Source organism: Lepisosteus oculatus, chromosome 15 (assembly GCF_040954835.1).
Source record: "Lepisosteus oculatus isolate fLepOcu1 chromosome 15, fLepOcu1.hap2, whole genome shotgun sequence".
NCBI classification, from domain to species: Eukaryota; Metazoa; Chordata; class Actinopteri; order Semionotiformes; family Lepisosteidae; genus Lepisosteus; species Lepisosteus oculatus.
In genome coordinates, this window is record NC_090710.1 from 1,120,885 (window position 1) to 1,147,763 (window position 26,879).

Here is a 26,879-nt window from a genome sequence, read left to right on the forward strand (position 1 = left end):
TACCAGCTATGAGAGAGCACTGGGTGGGTGTCCATGGGTGCGGTGAACACAATAATAATGCAGTGTGCCTCATTGACTTCTGCATGAATAACTGTGTCATTGGTGGCACCATATTCTCACTTATCCGACCTACATGGTGTAGCGGCGAGGCTTATTAATAAGGCAGAATTAAGTGTTTCTGAGCTTTCCCAAATTAGGCCTCATCTCTCTGTTCATCTCTGTGGTGCAGCCACAGAGAAACTATTAATTCAGGCTGATTTAAGGTTTCCTTTGATAAAGTTTCCTAGGACAGCTCCAAAGGGGGATGCACTTAGCTAAGCCTGGCTATCATGATCAATGGTCATCCATTGGCGCCTATCTGTCTAGGGAGTGCCAGATGGACATCTGGACTGCATTCCTAAGTGTCAGGAGTAAGTGACTCATATCTCACCTTGATCAACCAATCAGGGACTGGTAGGGCTGGATAACCCACGTGGGACTCTGATGCCCATGGAACTTTCAGCCAATCAATGGCAACACAGAGATTCAGTAAGATTCAGAAGGGATTCAGGAGAATTCTGTGGACTTTTCTAAAGGGAATTCAAAGGAGAATTCCAGGGCAGGACGGCCCAGGAGCAGAAGGCTCCCAAGGGCAGGACATTCTCGCAGCGCGCCTCCTGACCATCCTGAGACTCAGCCCGGAAAACCACGGAACAGCCAGTGTATCCGAGTGCCAGAACTTTCCTTTGTTCTAAGAGCCTAGAGCGGAGGTTGCCAGAGATTAACCAGAGGATCCACCCGAGGTTAGCACCAGCAGCAGGCCTCGTGAACAGGTCAGAACTGTGGACAGCTGAACCACTATTCAGAACTAGCTCTTCATCAGGAACAAACCGGTCCTCTTCCTGACTTGCTGGGACCCACAGTCATCTTTTCTCCTGTGCACAAACTTTGCTAGTTAAAGCCAACACTAACTAGCCGGTCAGTGAGCATCTGCAGCGCACTGTCGCAAGCCGCACAGCACAGCCTGGCACCGAGCCAGAGGGCGCGGATTGGACAGCAACAGCCTGCAACTGTTTCTTTGTGCCCGCAGGAGATCTGAATCCCCAAAGATTGGATGAGTATTCAACTTCAATGCATTACACCTGGAGAATTCAATTGTTATCCCAACCAGTTGATATCAATTTAATTCCTAAGAGTTATGTACTTGTTTTGAGTATCTAATGTAGAAGTTATAACCAAGTTCATTTACGAAACGGTCTTAATGAATGATATACTGAACGTATGTCCTCTTGATGTGTAACACTTCGTAACTGACTGAATATATATCTTTTGTATTCTGATAACCCTCTCGATAAGATATGTTAGGTTTATCTGCATATTTTATGTATTAATAAATGTATCCTCGTGTATTAGTACCTGTGTGTGTGCGTTGTTTGAGTTATGTTGCATGGTTGGATTCTAAAGCCATCAAAAGAATCAACTTTGTGATTTACTGCTACAATTAATAATTGTCTCAGTAAATGCCCAAACCCTACAGAACTGGTGCCTTCAGAGAGCCACTACATTTACATTTTGGCTATAAAAACGTTATATTTTTGGCGTCCCTGGGCCGGCTATGATTACAATGGGAAGGACAGAATGTTGGATAATTGAAAATGTCGGTAATGTGGAAACTGAGTAGACAAATCATAGATTAATGGAAGTGCAGGATAAGTATGAAATCTGCATTTTTAATGTACTGTAATACTAAAATGATAGATTATAGAACTATTGTTAGTTATTATTTAAAGAAATGAGTGATCTGAATATGTTTCCCAGATGTGCTTCTCTTCCTTGTGGCATGGTCTCTCCAGTGTCTTAGTAACATGACATCAGTAGCAGTTGCCTCCTCTTGTTGTTCAATGTAAGATAGTGCCACTTCGAGAGCCTTGACCACTTTGCTATGATTGATTCCTTCAGATTTGACTTCTGCCAATTGTAAGAGGACCCGGGGAAGGGTCATCTCTAACAGGTATTTCCCTTTGTTCTTGGAATCTCTAGTCCTCCCGGAAGTATTGTAGGGGTCACCAGGGTCACCGCACTGCCAGAGTCCAATAAGGCCTCGATGGGTTCTCCCTCTATCTCGATTTTCGTAAGATGGGGATCCTCACGGGTCGGGACCCCCGCTGTAAGGTAGTTGCATAGGGCTTCATCTCTGGGGTCTACCTGCATGGGTTCGGGCAGGCCAGGGCAATAGCTGGCTAAATGCCCTTCTTCCTGACAATTAAAACATCGCCGGGTTTCTTCCCATGGCCGGGCCCTTGAGTCAGACTTCACCCTATGGGTTTTTTTTAACTGTATAGGTTCCCGATAATCACTATACTTTATTGGCCGGTACTTTATTTCGGTTTCCAGACTCTTGGGGCTTCTTCACTCCTCCCTCCGAAAGTCCCCTTTTCTCTCCCTAATCAGGGCCTCTGTGGCATGGTGTCTGTCCACCCAGTCCACGGCTTGATCTAGGGTCTGGGGATCCCCTTCACTTACTTTTCTTTTCAGGTGCAAAGGCAGACTCCTCACGAAATGATCCAACACCACCCTTTCTACCACCTGTCCTGGGTTTAATTCTTCTGGCTGGAGCCATTTCTTTGCCAGATGTACCAGGTCAAACATCTGAGACCTCGTAGGCTTGTTCATCTGGTAGCTCCAATTGTGGAACCGGACTGCTCGTATCGCCATGGTTACCCCTAGTCTTGCCAATATTTCTTTTTTCAGAGTCTCATAATTCTCTGCATCTTCTTCTTTTAAATCATAATATGCCTTTTGGGCTTCTCCAATTAAATAAGGGGCTACTCTCCCAGCCCATTGTTCTTTGGGCCATGCATTTCGAGTGGCCGTTCTTTCAAAGGTGGTTAAATAAGCTTCCACATCATCAAGCTCAGTCATCTTTTCTAGCGTAATTTGTTCTTCCTGAGCGGTGCCTCTCCCCGCTACCGGGGCCTGCCGGATTTCTTCCCTTAACCTGCACAACTCTGCGCGTATTAATTTTTGCTCCTCTATAATTCATTCGTTGGTTTCTTTTTGGATTTGGTTCGCCTCCAGTTGCGCTTCGTTAGCTTCTCGTTGTCCTTGTAATGCCTGGAATTGGGCGAGGGTGGCCTGGGACAATTGCTGTAGTAATTCTTCCATAGCGTTTCTTCACACGCGCAAAGCGGAACCCGCACACACACACACACAAAAAAAACTTGCTCTCTTCGATTCTCAAACCCGAGCGGGAGCTGCCCGCATCCTCCACCAATTGTGGTGTCTCCGGGGGATAGTTTATGTAAACGAAGGTCGTACTTACACCACACTTAACTGTCCTCCGATCCGTGGGGTTTCTTCCAACACCTGTCTTCCGAATACAGTCCGTAATCCTTTCCCTTAGTCCTGATTCGTTCCGAGTTCCAAAAGTTCATAATAAAGACAATCCGCGATGTATCCTAAACCAGTGTCCGTAATCCAAAATCATAAACCTTTCTCCTTGCAGTCGTTCGTTAGCCCGATCCTTAACATCCACCTCTTTCCACTCTTTTCCTCCGAAACGCATTCACCTTACCGGCTTCCGCCCCGTTCACTGCCTCTGGGCCACTTATATTCCGGTTCCTGATGCGTCTCAGCTGTGTCTCGTTGTTCGCCATCTTGCTAAGGTCAATCTCTAGCTTTTTCAGTGTTTCATTTCGGAAACACCTGTTAGAGATGATCCTTCCCCGGGTCCTCTTACACAATGTAGACCCAATGCTGTCATCTTCATCAATTTCATCGTCATCCCAATTCACCAAAGCTATTATGTCATGATCCATCAATTCTTGTTGCTCATCCTTCTCCATCCATGTATATCATCATCATTTGCTTTCTCACAGCCTGGAATTTGTTGTAATGATGGTAGCAGGTTTTCACAATTTTTTTGCAACAATTCTTGTGCATTTTCATCTTCCGAAAGCAACTTCCTCCAGGATCTTCCCAGAGTTTGTGGTTTAATTTCTTCCCACGATTGTGCAATCCAATAAACAACATCTTTAATGCTTATTTTCCTTAATTTATCAAGCACACCATCTTCATTGTCCATCACATCAATGAGTGTAGTTAAAAGCTTGCAACAACATTTTTTCTTTAATGCTTCAAGCACACCCTGGTCCATAGGTTGACACAATGAGGTGATATTAGGAAGACAAATTACTCTAATGTCCCCACTGCTAAATTCATCCATGTAGAATTAAATGGTGCATTATCGATGATAAAGATTGCTTTTCTTGGTAGGGTTAACGGTTTCAAATATTGTTCTACTGAAGGAACAATTTAATTGAAAGACTAGTCATAGAATTCATCTATGCATTCTTCTGGTTCTTATATGAAACTTGCAAAGAAGTACAAACTAATTTTATTAAAGTTTTTGTTTTTTTGGCCTTTCCAATAAATACAAGTTTTAGTTTGTGATTGCCAGTAGTTACTACAGGCTAGAATCGTGACTCTTCCCTTACTTCGTTTATACCTAGGAGTTGAAGCTTTAGTCTGGGAAGATAAAGTTTTTGAAGGTAGCATTTTATAGTTTAAGTTCAGATGGATTGCTGCGTCAGCATGCATAGGCTGCAAAGGAATTAGTAATAGGTTTATCCCATGCTGAAAAGAGAAGAAAGAAAACACAACGTTTCGGCCATGGAGCCTTCTTCAGGTGTGAGAAAGACAGGGCAGTAAGCAATGGTAATGTAGCGGGAGAACAAAAGCTGGGAGAGAGGAGGAGAGAGGGGCTGGAGCCAATCAGGAGGTGTGAAGTCAGGATACGTGAAGTGAGGTGTGAAATGAAACCTACAATGAATAGAGAGAATTTAGAAGAAAAGTAGTCTGTCATTAAGAGAAGGGGGAAGGTATAATAATAATAATTGCTTACACTTATATAGCGCTTTTCTTGACACTCCACTCAAAGCGCTTTACAGGTAATGGGGAATCCCCTCCACAACCACCAATGTGCAGCCCCACCTGGATGATGCGACGGCAGCCATAGTGCGCCAGAACGCTCACCACACATCAGCTATCAGTGGGGAGGAGAGCAGAGTAATGAAGCCAATTCATAGATGGGGATTATTAGGAGACTATTATTGGTAAGTGCTAATGGGAAATTTGGCCAAGACGCAAGGGTTACACCCCTACTCTTTTCGAGAAACACCCTGGAATTTTTAATGACCACAGAGAGTCAGGACCTCGGTTTTACGTCTCATCCGAAGGACGTCACCTGTTTACAGTATAGTGTCCCCGTCACTATACTGGGGCATTAGGACCAACACAGTCCCCACTAACACCTAGCAGCAACCTTAGTTTTTCCCAGGAGGTCTCCCATCCAGGTACTGACCAGGCTCACACCTGCTGAGCTTCAGTGGGCTGCCAGCTGTGAGATGCAGGGTGATATGGCTGCTGGCTAAGAAGCAGCTCTGTTTCCGCCCAGTAATAATATTATTATAGGATTATTATAGAATAATATTATTATAATATTAACATAGGATATTATAGGATAGGAGAATCAAGGTATGATCCTAGCTGCAGGATAATTTTGGTTTCTGTAGTCTTTCTGATCTATGAGTTTGGAAAAATGTTTTTGAAAACACTGATGGAGAGATTAGAGTGGTCATGGCCATCAGAGGTGAAATGAGAAACAATGGGCTTGGAGAGATCTTTAATCTTTACAGCCCTAACATTTTTATAGTTTTATAGTTTAAGCCTGTCTCATCGCTGTTATATATCTGCTCACCTGATCGTCCTTCTTTGTCGATGAGACAATGCAATTCCGCTTTAAATTTGAGAAATTCTTCTGAGTTTGCCGATAATTTTTCGCCACAGATGTTGAGCTGCCTTATTCCATATAGTTTTTTCCAGCGACCAAGCCAGCCTACACTAGCCGTGAAATCGGATTCCCCTTCATTGAATTCCCTTGGGAAAATTAGAGCTTTCTCTTGAAGTATCGGACCTGTGATAGGCATGCCCTTTGCTGCATGAACCACAAGAATAAGGCTTCACTGACCTCTTCATATTCACATTTCTTCATTGTTTTTCTGTCCGTCAGTCCTTTAGATGAGGCCCAATCAGAGCAACACTTTTCTATCTCATTCCTTTTCCTTTTCCAGTCACCAACTGGAACTTGTCCCACACCGAATTCAGATGCAAGTTTTTACATGGATTCGCCTCTGTCTATTCTTTTTAATGCTTCAAGCTTTTGTTCCATTTAAAGAACTAATTTGGCTCTCCTCGCACTTGTCATGTTTCTAAAATAAAATTATATATATGAGCGCAAACTAACAAGCAAAGCTATGTCAATGGGAGTATTTGACAAATGTATTTGATGAACAATTTGACGAAAAATAGAGACAAAGCAACATGGGATTGGGCAAAATATTATGCATGCGTACGCATACAGTACACAGCATATATATATATGGCATGTTAATTTCTATGTCAGAAAAAACGGAATGTCGGATAATCGAGTCTGTACTGTACAAGTTCACCTGGAAGTCACCTGATACTAAGACCTGTAACCAAATTGACCACATCATTATAAATGGCGTATGGCACAGGACTCTAGACAATGTCTGAGCTTACCATGGTGCAGGTGCTTGCAGTGATCATTATTTAATTGTTACTACCATCAAACTCAAAAGAATAGTACCACATGACAAATACCAAAGTCAGCTAGATACCGTCAAATGTAAATTCCCAAGGAAGAGCAAGGAGTTTGTCAAAGAGCTCCTTAATGGTTTCAGTGATACCACTGATATCAAAAACCAAGATGTTAACAGCAAATAGGAGGCCATTAAGACAACTTAATTTAAAAACTGCCAAAATCATTCTGGAATTCAGACAGAGGGGTATCAAAGATTGGATAACACCAGCCAAATTACAGAAAACTGAAGAGAGAACGCAACTGAAAGAAAAGCTGTTAAGCACCAAGTCACCAAGGCTATAGTATCTGGCCCAGAAAGCCAATAAGAGACCCTGAAGAGACAAGAGGCCCTATGTTGAGGATCTGGCAAACAGAGCGGATCATGCTGCTGCCATGGGAAACATGAAAATGAACATGAACATGGTATATAACATGAACAGTTCTAACTACTCTGCTCCTGTCAAATACATAAATAGCAATGCTATTATCACTGAGAATGATCAAGCATCCATGGGTCCAACATTTTAAAGAGGTATCCAACTGCCCTCGCCCTGAAGACCCAGCCAACAATCCAACAGCAGAAAAGGACGTCAACATTGTCACCATTACACCCAATATGGATGAGGTCAGAAAAGCCAAGCTGAAAGCTAACATCACCACTTTCACTAATGTTTTGACTGATCTCTTCCACACCATATGGACTAAAGAATCCATCTTGGTGGACTGGACTAAAGGCCTCATTGTCAAGATTCCCTAAAAGGTTGACCTTACCAATTGCAACAACTCGCGAGGCATCACTCTACTATAAGTTACAAGCAAGGTACTTTGCAGAATCCTCCTCAAAGTAATGGATACTGTCATTGATACTAAACATATCAATGTTCACTGTGTAAAGTTCTCTTTCAATTTTTGAAGTTTGGCCTTTTTAGCAAATAATTTCTAATTATATTATACTATTTAAATATAAATGTTACTTTATTTATTTGCTAAATTTAGGATTGACTAATTTGTCTTTGCAACTAGTGGCTAATAAACTTATAATAAATAAGTTATATAATAAAGGAATTTCCAGTGCAGGACGTCATTACGTACACCATGCACCAATGTTTGGATTAAACAACACTGCATTTTTTGTATTTCTTACTATATTTACATGAAGAACATTTACTGTATTGTCTTCATTCTTGAAAATTGCACCACTTCTTCATTTTGTTTTGCATTTCTTTTGTGTTAGTAGTATGGTGACAATATATGAGCTTTTCATATATTTCTATGTATTTTACAACCAGGTGACCTCATTATTGACCCACTAAACACAGTAATCGAAACTGAGAACCCCTTGCCACAGTGTAACCTGCTCTTAATAGATCTGAAATTAACAATGTAATTGTAACAGCAATACATCTGCTCTGCTCATTAGACTGCTGGGGGATGATGGAGGTTCAAAGCTTGTCTCTGATTAGATTCAGCACTTGACTAAACTACAATTTGCAGCTGCAAAAGGACTTTGTCTCCTTCATTGTTTGTTGTATTTCATTAGTGCACTGGAGAGGTGTAGAGTGGTCTGCACTGAAAAAAGGATGTCTTTATTTATCTACAGATACTACAGAGATAGTACAGAACCGTTAGAAATGAATGTGTTCTCCTCCACATGCCCCTTATCTCTCCTACCTACATTTATTTTATTTAAAAAAATGGGGATCCCCTATTACCTTTCTTTTTATATCCTTCATGGTTACAATTGCCACTTGTTTAACACCTCAGACTCCTGTCTCCTCCACCTGCACAGTGGCAGTGCACACTTTCCTCTGATTTATATGGTCCCATTTGAAAAGCTCCACACAACCCTAAAGCCAAATTAGCTGATGTTGGAGGAGTTAGGAATTTCCAACTGAGCACCACAGCAAGCTCACTGTTACCTGGCAGATCCAGGAGTAATGATTGTACAGTAAGCAAATGAAAATCAAGTTACCTTCACTTAATCATGGCAGCACAATGTAGCCTTGCTACTTGGGGAATCAAGAGGATACTTGGCAAACACCTTAAACCAAGCTGAAATTTGCAATGTTGCAATAGGCATGAATCTGTGCTCAGAGTAAGTGCCTTTGTGAGTCATTCCTGTCCATGTTTTCACTGTTTCCGAAATATATTGCACTAAATGTGTTACTGTTGAAACATACAGTACTGTATATAACAATAGGTTACAAGTCACACCTTCTTTTTGTTTCAAAATCATCCATGACTTTTGCAAAGTTCTACATCACAAACCTCAAGTTTTCAGTATGTCACAACATTGATCTGCTTGATCTCCACACGACAGTTGCTTTTGTGATCTGTATACGTTTGGGATTTTAAAAGTTTTGAGTGATACAAGATGAAAGGGAAATGCAACTTTGGATACTGTACATTTAGACAGGAAATAATTTTGCTTAGTTTAAATTGAAAGTGGTCAGGACTTGTTAGACTCATTCACTCAAAAACATGAGCCTTGTTGAGCTGAAATAGGTTAACAAAATAACTTAAAATCAATTATATATAAAAATATGCTAACAGTAGAGCCCTAAAATGTACTAAAAATACAAAAATGTAAGTGTAATCACAACTGGAGTTGAACCTCAGCAGACTGGAATTACAGTATGCCACATAATTAACTAAATACAGGGCGATTCCATTTTAAAAACCCCAAAATATTTTAGCTTGAAATTAGATGCCATTTATGGAGATGAAATCAAAATGCATTTAACATACAACAACAGTCAGAGGAAGTTATCAAAGAATGGAAATGAGTATTTTTAATTAATAGGCAATTTCCTTTTGATAAGATCTTGTTAAATGAAATGCCAGAGACAGCTGTGAAGCACCATGTGAACTTTATCCTAAGGATTCTGAGGTCTAGTTTTCACTGACTCTTTCTTGGTCCACCTGGGTTGAGCACAATTTATACTGTACATAATTTACCACACTGTAAAGTGACTCACCAGACAGCTGTCCACCTGAAAGGGGTACTACTTTGTATGGCAGCCTAGAAACAGAGAAATTTCAGATTATTTTGGATTGTTTCTTCCTGGTGAAAGCACAATGCTTTAAATGATTCAAAATGAACACAAATCCAATCCTTCATCAAGATCAATAGGAACAATAATGGCATCATGGCATGTAAATATGAAACCCTTTCTATCTTAACATAACAAATGCGGAGAAAGCTGAGTGAAAGCTGGAAGACACTGGGTGAAAATATTAACAGATTTACAGGATTGTGAACTATACAATGAATAGTGTATTATTACTAATTGTGGTGGTATTTTCTATGTTATATAGCTTAAAGTGTGAGTGTTGTTCTGTCTGTTTGTAACTTGAGTGTGCTCTGTGTCCATGTTCCATTGAGAAAGGGGGTTTGTTTCAGTGGGGAGGCATCAGGTCCTTCACAGTGTGTGGTTGTGTTGTGACTCTGATTACTGGGAGATTTTCTTTATTGCTAGAAGCCTATGTATACTGTACCAACAACAACACAGAGCACAAATCCATGTTCTATATATTGACAGAACCCACTTAGAGACCTGAGAGTGCTACAAATGCTAAAATGTTATTTTTTCTACAATAATGACAAAGTATTATGAACATGCAGAGCTTACTGTTATTTAAAATCCTGGCTTCTAAAGGTCATGAATACATTGAAGCATCCTGAAAACACTGAGCAGTTCAGTAATACTTCCTCTTTAGTATAATGGTACAGTGGTATGAAGTATCCCCTCCTTTCATTTAGGTGAATGGGGTTTGTATCTCTGATGGGTTGATGTGTTTAAACATGTACTCACTCGCAAGACATATTTAAAAGGTCTACTATTTTTGTCACTACTTAAAAAAAAATACTTTCCTGGAATCAGTCCAGTGAAGAGTGACAAGATACAATCCGAGGCTTAAAAGAATGTTGTATGCCATCAGGCTGGAAGAATTGAACAATTTTAGTCTTTTCAAAATCCTCAATGGCATTGCCAAAGTCAAAACTAACAATAGGAGGCACAGTTTTACAGAGCAGTGTTGTGGCAGTCTTGAACAAGCTAACAAGCCTTGTTCTTAAACCAATACCTTGGCCTCTTTCAAGAAACAGTTGGATGAGATGGATTAGCTACTGAATTCCCTAATTGATTTGATGGGCCAAATGGCTTCCTCTAGTTTGTACGTTTTCTTATATTCTTACATAAGAATGTTTATTTTAATTATATTTTAACCCTGCGCTCTGACCCCAAGCTTCTCTCCCTGTCTGTGTTTGTCTTGTTTGTCTCATGGAGAGCAAGCTGGGGTATGTGAAAAGACAAATTCCTAATACAAGAAATTGTATATGGCCAATAAAGTTATCTGAATTTTTTAATATTCTTATTAATTGTAGGAAATGTAGTTGCTAAGCTGTTTTAAAAGTAAGTAAAGGTTTTCTAGTCTAGAAACAGTGAAGAAACTGGACAAAAATAAGCTGTGTCAAGAGTTTCCCAGGCCTCACCAAAGGGGCTAAGAACTCTGAAGTTGTATGTGCTCAGAGAGGTCTAGTGCTTCCTCAGCATGTCAACAAAATCTATGGTTTGCCATGAGCTGCTTCAATCCTCCATCCAGAATTTCATTTTGCTGTTTTGCACTGTGAATATACTGTATTGTCCTGAAAGGAAACTGTTGATGGCAATGTATATTTTGGATGGTCCATTTTATCCATATCATCTGTAATATGCAGCATTATTGTTTAAAAATTGTTTATTCCATAATTGGGAGATTTAAGTGTAAATATGAAAATTGTCAATAGTGCACACAGTTTAACCTCCAGTACACTGTTGTGGGAATCTAGTTTATGGGTCCAATCCATTTATGTTATAGTTAACTACAAGAGCAGGAGGCAGGATTGACAGAATTACTACAATGTTATAGTTGAGTAGAGAACACATGCTGCTTCTGTGATGGCATGTTATCACAGGAACATTTGAACTAGATCTATCCTATGTGTCTGACTCTTTCTATGCCAAATTGGCACACACAATTGGAAAACCAGTAATCAGGACCACGTATTTCAGGCTTCAGTTCATACCCTTCTGCGTTTGGTGGCATTGTGGGGTCAATGGACACCATGGCCCCTGTTATATCCAAAACAGAGATAGCAGTGTTCCTGAAAGACATAACGTCATAATTAGAAGTGGCTTAAGCAGTCACTCAGAAACTGCCAAATCATTTCTACTGTGTAAAAAAAGAAGGTATGGTTCCAACCAGAGCCTGAGCAATTACCATCCATACATTACAACTTATTCAATAAGACCAAACTACTCACAGATAGAAACAATGGGACATAGCAGTTAAATAGCATTTTTATGGTTGTTCTTTATGGTTTGTTAGCACATTTGTAGGTTTCCTGGTATTCAGTGACACCTGAACACGGTTAAGTGATGTTGTTTTGTTTGTTTTCTCGAAGACTAGAAGATATTACCTTAAACCAGTCCAAATACACAGTTTCATCACAAAAAACTACAGACTGCAATCTGCGATCTTTGAAAATGCTGTAGACATCAAAGCATCCATCCATTATCAGAAAAGCTGTTCATTCCTCATCAGCCAGAGCCTATTCTTGAAATATAAAGTGGTAGTACTACACTATTGTTCCTAATTTCAAGGAACAATTAACCCAGCCAACATGCCTCTTGAAAAGGTGGTGAACATTTTCCAGAAAAATCTGGAAAAAACCCACGCAAGCAAAGGGAGCAACACAATGTTTTGAGAACTCCAAAAAAAGCCACCTACTCTGTACTTGAACCCAGGAACCAAGAGTTATAAAGCAGCTGCAAAAAATACGAAAAAGTCTTACCTCGGCAGGCCAACTGCAGTGCAGAATAATTCCTTGATGTCACAGGGGCTGCAAAATCTGCTGAACACCACCTTCAGAAAAGTAAACAAATTACAACTTAAAACCCCTTCTTACAAATAAAAGCATGAATAGAATAACACACACAATTCACCACACATTGTAAATGTTGCCTTTTTGTTTCAGAACACAAGACAGCGTCTTTCTTCCAATGTTAGCTCTGAAGTTCTTTCATATTGTCTAGATTATGGCACAAGAAATTTTGTCTCAAGGGTCTCATATGGGTACACAATTTGCAGCTGTTGACTTATTCAGTGCTCAGATTGTAGTGCTTCTAACACTTCAAAACTGTATAAATGTATCAAATGTTGAATAATACTTCAATACAATGATTTACAAAGGCTATGTTTTCTGTCTCTAAATTTGATCTATACATTTGTATATGAGCATTATACCTACCTAGATTAAGATTGCTTTATCAGCCATATACAATTTCTTGCATTAGGAATTAATCTTTTCACATACCCCAGCTTGCTCTCCATGAGACACAGACACACAGACAAGGAGAGAAGCTTGGGGTCAGAGCGTAGGGTCAGCCATTTATATGGAGCCCCTGGAGCAGCTGCGGTTAAGGAGCTTGCTCAGGGGCCCAATCTACTGAGCTGTGCCCCTTGTGTGGTTTGTTTCTATTTTGTTCCTTGGCTCTGTGTGAATGCCGTTATCCTTGCTGCTACAGTAAACTAGAAGACAGAAAAGTGGAATACTACCATTTCTTATGTGACCATTATTAAAAAAGAGGTTGGTATGTAATATACTAAATGGAACAGGAAGACCTTACAGGAAGATAAATGTCAGCCAGTCATTATATTTCCTACTGAGGTTTTGAAGACATTAGCTACTACAACTTATAACAGTCTAACCTGATTTGTTCTACAGGACATGTGGTATTGTGAAGTAGAGCAAGGCTATCAAAACAACTGTTTACACTTGAGCAGGAACACTACAGAGTGAGGGCACTCGAACATTCTGTGGATGGCAGCTTGGACACAGGTGCAGGAGACATGCAGTGAAAACGATTTGCATTTATCCCTCCAGATCTCTATTATCTAGAAACTACTGTACTACTAATAACCAGAGATGTAGATGGGTCAAATGACCGCCTCATATTTGTAAACTATCTAGGACCTGCGCAAAGCTGCACATACAATACTGAACTTTGTTGCTGAACCAGTCACACAATATTACAAGAGAATATCTTATTATTACATATTATAAATGTCATGTTGTTTTTAAATCTTCCAGATTTAGATTTGACAAGTACTGTAATGCATCCTGGAATACTTAGTATCTGACAAAAAAGAATGTGGGCCAATGGGAAACATTCTAGCTACAACAAGGCATAGAAAAAGGACATACATTTGTTCCATGAGGATTCTGAAATGAGCCGGACAGGATGTTTGAAAACATTATCATTCACTGTAACTCATTAACAAACTCACATATTGTTTGTAAGTACAGATGAGATGAAGAGGCCATTGGGTCTGTACAGTAACAATCCAGTTCCTAGTAAAGTGTTTCCAATAAAAATGAGAACTTGAAATGAAAATTGCACTTCGTAAATATTATGTTCACAATAAGTATTATGTGTTGTAAAGTGAATGTTGTCACAGCAAGAAAGAGGAAATGATAAAGAGGAAAGGACACCTTCTAGGATAAATCACAAAAATTACCTATAAAGATTAGAGGCTGTAATATTCAGCTGAAGCATTTTAATAAGCATCATTTACAAGAAGTGCTGTTTCACAATTGACTGTGTGTGTAAATGCAGAGAGAGCAGAAAAGCTTTTGGGAAACACTACCTATGCCTGCGTACCTGGCTACTTGCCTACCAAACTACCTATGTATGCCTGTATACATAATTTAAATTGTGCTCACAACGAAGGCACAACAAAAAGCTACTTTCTGGACCGGTAATAAGTATTTTAAGACCATAAGGACCGCACATAACCCACACAGTGCACATAAAGCCACACAGTGTACCTTGTGCAGTTTTGGTTGATGTTGATGTTATCCATACACAGTGAGAGCTATTTATGAACATTTACAAACATTATTTTCACATTCTTTGATACAATCTGTCTTGTTTTACCTTACTTTGGAAAAAAAATATTTGGAGCTTAACGAACATTTTTACACAATTCTGTAATAAAGTTCAATTCCACATCACCTGCTCTGGAAACCTATAAAACAGAGCTTTAAACCTTGCTCTGGAGAGAAGGCAATATGTTATAAAATGATTCTGCAATCATGACAATGAAAGCCAAACATATACTGCATCTAGAATCTAATGAACGGCATCATTTTCACAGTTTTCTAAATACACACGCAGGTAAGCTTGTTATTTACGCAAGTTGCTCTGTGTTATTTATAAGAGGCTTATACATTCTTCTTGTATGCTTTGTGCATCATACTCTGTACAGCTACTGAACTCTTTCATTAACAAACAACAGGTCTGCAGAACAGGATGCCAATCTGCAAACCATTATCATGAAAGAAACTCAAACCGAGAAGTGAATTTGTAAATTATCAAACACAAATGCTTTGCAGGCAGAAAATACTTATATTTAAAAGTCCTTTGAGCATCATATTTTCTGTTGCAGTTTTGTAACATTATAGCTGGCCTGAGAATTAAATGGTTCCTGAGTCTTTCCTACACCACCACTTGGACCTTGCTTTACTGGGCCAAATAGAAAAACATCTCAGTGTATGAAATCTGTAGCAGCGCACTCACCACTGGTGCTGCTCTGCAATTTGGTATCACACAGACACACAGGCTGGGAGCTGGAAGTCTTGGACCTTTGTATCTGGTAGTGTGACATTGATACTGTTGGCACGGATATCTTATGCCAAAATGCCCCAAAAGACATTGGAATCAGGCTCATCCACACTACAATATAGCTATTCACATAAAAGCTGTTATATAAAAGACATTCAAACACTTGTTTTATTGGTTTAGGACACTTAGCGAGTTTTGACCTGTCAGACTTTAAACTTTCTATAAAGTGACGTACTGTATCACAGTAGATCAGATAAAGCCCTAGTGGAATGGAGCAGCACAACAGATTTATTATGCATTCTTCTGGGCCGTACCCATAAAAAAATCTCAGATACCAGCACCTAAGTCACATCTTTATAGTTTTTATAATCAAGTCATATCTACTACTATAAAAAACTATTCTGTTTTTAGGATTATCACATTTTACTTTTCAATTTCAGTTTCAAATATCTTGTTAGGATATCTGTTTGGAAAAATAGTGAGAAATCATATATGAACTGTATATACAGTAGTATAATTCCTGCATAACAAACTCTCAAATTACAAACAGAAATACCTGAATATCTGGGATACAATATTTTAAAAAGATTTATGGATCCTTTTCTCAAGTATTCCACGGGGCTAAGGAGTACTTTAAGAGTATTTTCTTTCCAATAGATCTTGTCCAAAAGTGTGCAACATATTTATAACAATCCTACAAAATGTGCATAATTTTTTTCGAAAATCTTTTCACACACATATGATTCATGATCCAGATTTACTTTTCTAATAAGTAGTTTTCAGGTTATATTGTTCTTTTAACAGACGTAACAGTAACGGTTAGATTTACTTGCATGTAGAGCTGCTTGAAGCAGAAAAGCAACTCTGCATGTCTTTCAGTGTATTATGCCTCATCATCATCTTATGAACAATGCCAGAGTATAATAGTCCCTCTCCGATTCTCTCATTACAACTCTTAACACAGGATGGGACGGGAGGTGTGTCTCCAGGGATACAGTGATTTGTTTTAATTCATTTGTTTGTTCATATAATACTATTATATTTTGATTTCAGAAAATGAGCAAAAACATTTTATTCACATTTTCAAAGTCTGCTGTTCTCTTATAAGCTGCCAAATAGTAAAGACAATACTAACAACTGCATTCATAAAGTGTATTTACCCATTTAAATATGGCTGATACTAATTACTGTACATGTTGAAAGGTTTCTGTCACTCCTTTCAACTTTAATGAGTTTACATCTAAGATTTAGTCAACTTTAAATGTATTCTTATTACTATAAATTTCCCAAAACATGCTTTTGCAGGTTGTGTCCCAATTTTACATAATAGATTTTTCTTTTACTGAATTTGAATGTTCAGGTTTGATTTGTGATTTAATTAATGGTAGCTTTGGAACCAAGATCAGGCTGAAGCGTCTAATAAGCAGCTGCCCTGAATCAGCTCTTTACTAGAGGCTCTCAAAGCATTTAGAAATAAAGGTCTTTCAGGTCAACGAGGCCCCTGTGAGATGAGATCTCATGGTGTTGTTCTGGGCCCGATCTTAAAAGCTTGTATTCCAGGGACACGATGACAGGTGTTAGTGTCAGGTCTCATTTTGGAGGACCACGGAAAATGCCAGTAAAAGAAAGACTTTTACTGGGAAAAAGAGAAACCCAAGAACAGAGAGAACAACAGAGGGAGCGGAGAAATGTGTGGTCTGGACTCCATGAAATAGTTGTTGTTATGTTAACCTAACATTATTCCGTGTGGTATTATAATAATTTAGCATGTAATATTAAATAGAAGAGTTCTGTTTGTGTCTTCTCTTCCGAACATGCATAGAGAAATTAATGTAAAAGTCTACAAAAATCTAAAGAGGTTCCGATAGGTAGCTGCGTCAGTATGCATAGACTGCAAAAGAAGAGGTAAAGGAAGGCTCACACCTAAAGAATTCCCCACAACCAAATGGTTGTATTCTTTTCTTTCCTTTAAGCATGGAATTAACTTTGACCTGTTCCATTAAAAATCTAAATTGTATAGGAAGGAATTTGTATTTCAAATGTTCACTAGTACTGCCTTGCTTGACCACATGTCTCAAATACATTAGTTTGCTTGAATGTAGAACATGCTTTTTAGATGCATTACTATGCAGTTGTGTTAATAGTGAGTCCAAGAAAATCTGAAATAAACTTCTCTATATCCAGAACTCAGCATTATCAAACAACTGAAGCTCTTACCTCTGTTCTCACATCTCTGCACTGGGTTCCTGTTCAGCATGTTAAGTGCAAAGTCCATGCTAAAACTCTTCTACTGAAGTTGAAGGCTCTGAATGGTTATCTTCAGCTCAAATTAGAAAAATTACTCACTTTATATCCCTTTTCAATGATTGTAGACATTTGTTTTAAACACTCCCAACTCAAAACGTCATGTTTGCTGATTGTAATTTCTATGACCTTTTCATAAGCATTCTTCATTTTTCTATCAATGCTTTAAAACATTTTCATAGACTTGCTAGATTTGTGTTGAAATGTATGATGGTCTAATTTATATTTAATATTCAAGTTATTCGTAAGTATTTTAATACAATTATAATAACAATTTATTTTAATTTATATTTTATCCTCTGTGATCTTGTGATCTTGCATGCCCAATGCTGATCCTAGAGGACTAGTGTATCTGCGTGTTCTTTAGGTTTCTTAAAAGCACCAGCACTTATTTCTCATTGGTCTATTTAGCCAATAATTACCTGATTTAGGTTGTCAGGTGCTGAGAAGAGATGAAAATGTGCAGACACACCAGCCATCCTGGATCAGGATCAGAATGGGACTGTCTTAGGAGAAGTAGTTCAGGTGGGTAGCTGCGTCAGCATGCGTAGGCTGCAAAGGAACAAGTTATAGGTTTATTCTATGCTGAAAAAAAGAAGAAAGAGAACACAACGTTTCGGCCGTGGAGCCTTCTTCAGGTGTGAGACCTGAAGGCTCACACCTGAAGAAGGCTCCACGGCCGAAACGTTGTGTTCTCTTTCTTCTTTTTTTCAGCATGGGATAAACCTATAACTTGTTCCTTTTCTGTCTTAGGAGAATCCTTCTTTAATAAGTGAAAAAATTTAGCCTGTGAGCAGTCTAAAGGTTGTGTGGTTATGCGTATTCTTCTGTGTCTCCAAATGGATTACAATTACAGACACTAAGGAAGGGGCAGGTCTGTAAATGCACCTACACTGAGCATCACAGATGAGTAAATGGAATCACTTCAGAAGATCAAAGCTGTGAAACAGGATGCAGAGGAGAAAGGTGAGGTTTGAAGGAAAAAAAATACTTCAAAGTCTGCTGTAATGCACAGATCTGCAATATGTTTTTGTTAATTTTTAAATAAAATTATACAATCAAAAAAATATTACCCTATCTGATTATTTTTTTATCAGTAAAATTAGTTAACAGCATGTTGTTTTCACAAAATAAATGTAGGCAACACACATCGAGCTGTCATTCAATATGATTTTCTGAAAAAAAAAACTGAATATGCCGATTATTGTCTACTTCTGTGATTAGTAAAGCTTCATTTTCAAAATGGAATATGCAACACAGTACTATGTTCAACAGCAATAAAATACAAACTACTGTAAAAAGAATTATACATATTATATGTATGGACAAGTGGAAATAATTATACATTTTTGTGCTTTAATTAAAAACAGTTGCTTTTAAAAATAAACAAACACAAATAAAACACAGAGCTTCACAACTTAAATTATTGTATACTGACAACTGTTCATATACTGTACCTCACAAAGCACTCATGATATGAGCCAGCGTAAATATTACTGATGCTTTTCAAGAAAGCATTTTCCTAGGAACATGGTGCTTTTGGCCATGCAGATCTGTTTTCCATGCCTTATCAAATTTCCTGATTACCAGATTGAGATTTGCCCACTAGTCCGTATCTGACAGTGAATCGATTGGTCCTCTACTGCATGGCATTTCAAGGAACTCCAAAGGCTATCTGCTATCTGGGAGAAGAGATCCTTTTTTGTAAAACAAAGTTAAGTTTTATGTTAGTAAACAAAGACAATAGAAAAACAAGAGTTTATTCTTCCTTAATTGATTATTAGGACATTTTGATCCAAAATCCCACTAAAACAATTTTTAAAAGACTGCACGTTGTCACATCATCAAGAAAGTCATTGAATTATTCCTAATTATTATCATTATGATGGATTATTTTTATCCTTTTGAAGAAGATTCCTGGATTGACTTTACAAATGCTTAAAAAGATTTTGATTCATGTCCATAAGTTATCCTCTATTCCAGGATAAAAAGATTGAAATTCTTGGATTAAATTCACCATTCTTTTTAGAAGAGGAGCTGATCAGGTTTCTCTTCTTTGTTTTACCCCTAGACCAGCCATACTGTACATCATTTGTAGGCTAGCGTCTGAAACTGATCCACAGATCATGTGCAATTTATAATTTTAACACTATTTTGGATTATTTAAATTCTACACGTCTAACAGTAAATGAAGGAATGCTGTTCCTTTTTTATTGCTTCACTACACTACACTGCAAAATTAGTGTACTTTACTTTACACTGCAAAGTTACCAAAAGGTTAACTGCCCACAGTTACCAAAAAAAAAATGGCTCTGGACAACCTATACAATTTTCACCTTATATCCAATCTACATTTTCTTGCTAACGTTTTATAATGTGCTGATGCAATTCAATTAAATAACCAACTTATTGCAAATAATCTCTCCAAACCCTTCCAATTTGGTTTCAGACAATTACCCAGTAGAGAAAGTGCCCTGATTAAAGTTCTTATTATCTTCTTATGGCTTCTGATTTAGGTCAGGTTCTCTATCTATCCTTATTCTCCTAGATCTCAGTGCTGCTTTTGACACTCTTAACTCTGACATCTTACTTTCCTACTTTGAGACTGTATTTGGAGTTCCTAATATTGCTCTTAAATTGTTCAACTCTAACCTTACCAATCACCTAAACTTTGTCTCTCTTGGAAGGTTTCAGTTCTTAAGTTGGGTTCTTTAAGTCTGGAGTTATTCAGGGCTCGATACTGGGCCCTATACCATTCAGCATTTACACGTTACCAACTCATCAGCTATTAAGATCACATGATCTAAATGATCATTTTTTTATCATCACTAACTGCAACATCCATACTAAACCTGACACTGAAGTGGCTTGTTTCTGCACTCTATAATAATTGCATTTTTTACATAAAAACCGGACGACTCAAATATTTCCTTCATTTTAACTACGAAGACTGAAGTCATGCTATTTGTCTCCTTCCATCAAGTATGTAAAGCCAATTACAGTAACCCTACAGTAACAGTAACCCTACTCCCCACCTCACACCCTTCATGCCCCTAAATCTGGTCCCCTGTTTGTCCCCCAAGCTCGTCTGAATTCTGTGGACGTCAGGGCCTTCTCCTGCTATGCCCCAGAAATCTGGAATGCTATACCCAAAGATTAGAGAGTCACTTTCCCCGTGCACTTTCAAATCCAGACTCAAAACCTTCTTCTTCAGAAAGGCTTTTATTTGATATCTGTGTCTGCCCCTTTGCATCTCTACTGCATTGTAAACCCTTCTATTTCTGTGTACTAATTTTGCTATCTCCTATCTTTGTTTACTGTTTTGATTAAGTTGATTTAACTATTTTCTTTACTTTTCCTCTAAAGGACTTTGAAAAAATACTTTTAAAGGCACTATATATAATTAGGTTTTGGATCTGCCATATGCTATTTAAGTCTCTGCCAACTTGCCAACTGGGATGTTGTCAATTTTCTTGCCATTATCTTCTTTGCAAAATGTCTAAAACTCTGTCAAATTGTTTGTGGTACAGCATTGGACAGCAATTTTTAAGTTTTTTTCTCACATTTCTATATGATTTAAGTTGGGACTTTGACTGTGCCACTCAATTTGCTTTCTAGACCGCAGCAGATTTTACCCTAAATTTTGCCTGTACTTTGATCCATTAGTTTTCCCCTCAATCTTGACAAGTTCCCCAGACCCTGCTGATGACAAGCATTGCCATAATATAAATCTGCTGCCACCAGGCTTGACTTTAGGGTAAGGTGTTGAGGATGATGCACTCTGTTGGGTCTCCATTTAGATTACAAAGTTCCAATTTCTACTTATCTGACAATTAATTAAATTCTTTGTTACGAACTCCACGTGGGATTTGAAATTGTTTGCCATTCTGACATACAGACCAGTTGTTTTCAGTAGACTGACTAGGATATTGTTGACACATCGATATTTTCACCCATCACAGCCATTGAACGCTCTGGCTCAATATCACCATTTGCCCCACAGTTGTATCCCTAACCAGTTTCTTCCTTGCCTGCCTGCTCAGCTTGGTGAAACAGCCTGACTGTCTGAGTGGTACACCACACATCCCACCTCTTAATTATTGCCTTCACCATGCTTGATAACATATTCAGTGTATTTGAATTTTTTTAACGGTTTTCTGGATATGTGCGTTTCTCCATAGTTGAATCTTTGCTTAAAATACATTACATATATAGGTGTATTTATTCTGAAAATAATTGACCAACAATTATTCCACATCAAGGCTAACTATAGGTTTGACTGGTTAAAAGTAATTCTGTTCTCCAGAAGAACTTTAATTAGTCAGTTTGCATAAGTATGCAAATAGTTTTTGATTCTTCTTTTATCAGAAGTAAATATATTTTTTCTCACAATGGGTTCCAGTTTGCCCTGTCTTCATTGCTGAAAACAAAGAACCTTCACAAAAATATTTCTTTATTGTAACTGTGATACAGTAAAGGTAGCCCTGTCTTTCTCACACCTGAAGAAGGCTCCATGGCCGAAACGTTGTGTTTTCTTTCTTCTCTTTTCAGCATGGAATAAACCTATTACTTGTTCCTTTACAGCGAAGGTAGTTGTCATTATTATAAATACAGTGATAAAATTTAGCAAGAAAATAACAATTTATCAAATTTACAGAGGTAATTAACAAATTAGTACTAGCAGTATTAATATTAATCATTTCTTCATATTTTATATTTGTACATGGTTCACAATGAAGTACTTCTTTGTAATATGTATTGATCTATTACATAGAAGAGTTACTGTAAGTAAGTTATTTTATGCCTGTTTAGTAGTATTTTTTCCCTATTTTTATGTCAGGCTATCAACTGACTACTTCAGGTTTCTTATTCTGTGAGAAACGGGTCTGGGTAAAAAAGCACTAGTCATCTTTTGCCACCTTACTATCATTTGAAAATCTTAATATTTTGAAATATAGAATTACCACATTGTAACATTTGATTTTTTCTTAAATCTCCTTTATGCATCAGTCATTGAAAACAATATTGTTTATAGGAAATTCAAAGAGGAGCATGTTAAAGTTTGTAATTTTAGAACTTGACAAACTTGAACTTGACTTTGTGAGACAGCATATTACTTTTGTTTGTTTTATTATAAATAAAGACAAGAGACACATTTCAAGAGTTCGCCATACATGTCCGGACCATCGTATTACAGTATCTCTACCATGTTCCTAATACCTTCTGAGCAAATAATTCCACCAAATTTACTTTATTTAAACTTATTTAAATTTAAACTACAGTACACATATGAGCCAGAAGAGTTTTGGAACAAGTATTATGGTCAGGTGGGACCAAGATAAACCTTTACCAAAGAGATGGTAAAGTTAAAGGGAGGAGAAAGAAAGGAACAGTACTGTAAATGGCTTCCTCTGAAATGGGCCTTTATTCCTGATGTAGCAGCAGAGTGAAGTCAGAAGTTAACAAAAACATTTTGTCTGTTTATATAGAAGATAATACCTCCATATCTAAGGCAATCTCTATATTTAAATTCAATTAAGCCTGTACTTTACATGCTGAGGAAACAATTTAACTCACAACACACTAAAAATAGTCAAGATCTCATAGTCTCTGTAGCAAAGTCTCTAATTATTATACTAAGAGTATGGTGAGCTCAATGGTATGACACCACAAAGGGCCATGTCCTTAAGGATCATTACTTTTGCCAAGGTCTCTTGAACTTTTTCATAGCTTTTCCCCTACCTAATTTGGCAGATCAGACACATAGCTCACAAGAGACTGGATGCCAGCAATCACCGGAACAGGGATCAGCTATGCACTCTGCTCCAGCCTGCATAAACACGAGCGCCAAACCAGGAAGGACCATATAGGAAGGGAATTTGGACTATGAGTAACACAAGACCACCACATTAGCCTATGCCCCTGTACTGGCTGATACACTAAATACACTAGTATTAAACTAAATCAGCCTCACTGCTGAAGATAGCCTGTGCTATTACTGCATTAGTCATATATCTACAGTGCAGGCTGCTGGCTCACTGATACTACAGCCACAGAAGCTAGGACTGCAGTCCCACAGCTACCTTCACATGCCACTGCTACTATTTTGGCCACCTTAGACAGAACACTGACCAAGCCTGTTACTATGCTGGATGTGAGTTGGCCCTGTATATATTTTTAGTCAAATCAGAGCAAATTGATTTTAAGACTTGTGTGTGAGGGGTGTTTTTGATCGGGGATCCATCTAGAACTTGTGCTCTGATGTGAGCCACACCATATGGTATCACAATGGTTAGCAGAATTAATGTAGTTATTGTCTCAAAGGGATAAGTAATACCAGCATACTGATTTTACAAGTGTCCAAACAGTTATAGTCAATAAAACTCACTGTACTGAACACAAACTATGTTTTTATTCTAAAATTGGCCCTGATGTTAGTATAAGCATGTCTGTGTTTGTCTACTAAGCAATGGACTGGTATCCCTTCCAGGATGTATCCTGCCTTGCACCTGTTGCTTGCCAGGATAGGCTCTGGCTTCCCTGCAACCCTGAATTGGATGGATACATTTGGTAATTATTGCGCATATTAACCTCATGATCACAAATAAATTTGTTTAACTGTCCAGCACAAATAACAATTTTGACTTTGGTGTCTCAATGCATTTGCAGGGCAGGCACTGTGGGGATGTGTTGTTTCAACAACAGAAGCTCTAAATATTTTTAGTATCATATTTAATTTTTGGTATTGGTGGTACTGTAAAACATATGAAACACTAGTTCACACCACCCTGAGATACACTTTGTGTATAGTGTGCTATATGTGTGTGCTGAATAATATATTGTATAGTCACATATTATATGTGTATAGTAGGCTATTCATCTGAATGTAAGACAATTGTGAAAAAAGTTCTCAGAAAAAGTATAATACAAAGCATTAATACACATTTATTTACGTTTGTGTATGCTTGAACACAATCTTATGAAAAGGGCAGAGAAAACTAACCAAATAAATGGTGTTTCTCAATGGTGGGTCTTGACAAGTGAAAGAGACACAATCTCTTTAGAGATATTTTGAGTTCTTGAGGTAAATTTAGAAAATCTATAGACATAATAATAATTTCATCCCAAAAACCCAAATCAAGAATCAAGAACCCAAAGAATGGAGTGGAAATTAAAAACAAAGATTAAAGTGTGTCTGGAGCATACAGTACCATTGTCCAGTGACTTTGAACAGCTGGACTAAAGTTTTGGATGTTTTTTTTACCTTTCTTTAATTCTTGGAGTGTAACAAAAAACATTAATCATTTAGCTGGCTTCAACTGTAATTATACTGAATTGGTTAGATGTGTGTTACAGTTTTTGAAACTACATTTTATTTCAGATACTGCATTTTAACACATAAACTGTTCAATAGGCTGTTGTCTGTGTTGTAAATCTGAGTGATTGGATAGCAATTTAATTTTGTTAGGCTTTCAAAACAATTAGCTCTGGAAGACCATATTAAAATCTAGTCTGAAATGCAACAAAACATGCTCATCAGCAAAAGCCAATCTGCCACAAATAACCCAAATAACACCATATCATCTGTAGTTCATACCCTGTTGTGCTCTTGATGTGCTGTATTTCTGGTTAAAATGTGAATGAGTTCTGTACTGTAAATTATAATCTACAGATGTTTCTATTTTAAAAAAATCAAATCAGATTACCAGGAAAGAGTTAAAAAAAACGTATTTTTTATGAAAGATCTAGATTCCACAAATGTCACAAGAGTTCTGCCCCTTCAGCATATTTTGGATAGGTTGAACCTGGCCTCTTGTACATACAGTATATGAACGCATATGGAATTTCATTTGTCTCTAGCTTCGGTACATAAAGCAGAATATAGTACACTACATGTGTTTATAAAACTATTCACTTTACTGTAATCACACAGTTACTGTAGACTTAAAAATATTTCCCACGTAGTGCTATATATTATGAAGTAACCGCACCACAGTTCTCTGATGAGGTCTTATCTGTAAATATTGGTATCACATCTCCTTCACCCAGTCACTGTCCCTCACAAAAGGAACCTTGTACAGTTGCTTCATGCAGACCTAGTTTCTTCTAAGGATTATCAATGGTTGCAGATGATACCAAATTAGGAGAATAACCAAACAATATACAAAATGAAATTTAAAAAGATTGGGATAAACTCATGACTGGTCAAACACCTGGCAGATGATATTTAATCATAGACAACTGCAGGGTACTGAATGCAGGCAATGAACACTTAAACTACAAATAAAAAATGGAAACCACTGTGTTAACCACTGTGTTTATAAAATAAACTATCTATAAACAAAATCTATAAAAAACCTTTAAGTTGACATATAATTTCAATCTATACAATGTAGGGAAGCATTAAAAGGGTAGATAAAATGCTATGGTATATAATAAAAACCATATTATTTAAGATACATAATCAAGTTACATTAAAATTGTACTATGTAATAGTAAGGCCTTCTTTAGAATACTGTGTACAATTTTGTTCACCGTGGTATATAAAAGATATTGTTATTCTGGGAAGAGCAAACAGATATATTCTGGGGTTTAAATGAATGTCCCACACTGACAGGCTGAACATTTTTAGTCTTGAAAAGAGACGTCTATGAGGGAGCCTAATATAAGTATTCAAAGTCAAGAAACCCAGCAGATTTCTTCAGAATGAACAGTGAAACACAAAGTGTAAAACTACTGTATGTGCATTTAAAAGCAACAACGGGAATAATTTCTCTCTTTTTGTTGACCGAGTAACAAACAAGCTGCACAGCCATGTTGTTAAGGCTGATACTCTGGTTCTCTTCTAGAAACGGCTGATTTGGTGGACATCATTTGAACATTTAACTAATAAATGGGCTAGGAGGACTGAATGGCCTCATCTCATTTGTAACTTTCCTTATGTTCTTATAATTTGGCCTTATTCTTTACTTCACCAACTGTCTAAATAATGCACTGCCTTATGAGAGTAAAGATCTACTTGTGAAGAGATGCATTTAGTGAGGTCTTGATGATAAGGTTGTTTCCCAAAGGTAAAGTCTTTAAAAATCTCAAACTGTTATTTGTCGTCTTAGAAAGTGTTGAAAACTATGACCTGTATCATAGGCCAATCCTTTACAAGGTTAATTTTCAATTGAAGGCCTACCAGGCTTATCTGCTGCTCATTTCTTACCTAGATAGTGCCCTCTGTCAAAACTATTCTTCTATGATAGTACCAAAACTCC

The 26,879-nt window shown here is 37.7% G+C and overlaps 1 protein-coding gene across 8 annotated transcripts in view; it reads right to left on the reverse strand.

The window, feature by feature from the left end:
* pde9aa (phosphodiesterase 9aa) overlaps nucleotides 1-26,879 on the reverse strand; it is a 66,844-nt gene that overhangs the window by 38,744 nt on the left and 1,221 nt on the right. For 6 of the 8 annotated variants that reach the window (XM_015363564.2, XM_006638966.3, XM_015363561.2 and 3 more), the window contains exons 2-4: nucleotides 12,480-12,550; nucleotides 11,712-11,789; nucleotides 9,622-9,665 (exon numbers count right to left, since the gene is read on the reverse strand). In XM_015363564.2, the coding sequence (XP_015219050.1) occupies nucleotides 9,622-9,665; nucleotides 11,712-11,789; nucleotides 12,480-12,550 (193 nt within the window). Of the gene's footprint in view, nucleotides 1-9,621; nucleotides 9,666-11,711; nucleotides 11,790-12,479; nucleotides 12,551-18,038; nucleotides 18,169-26,879 lie in introns of all 8 variants that reach the window. The other 2 variants (XM_015363563.2, XM_015363568.2) reach the window with 2 other exon arrangements.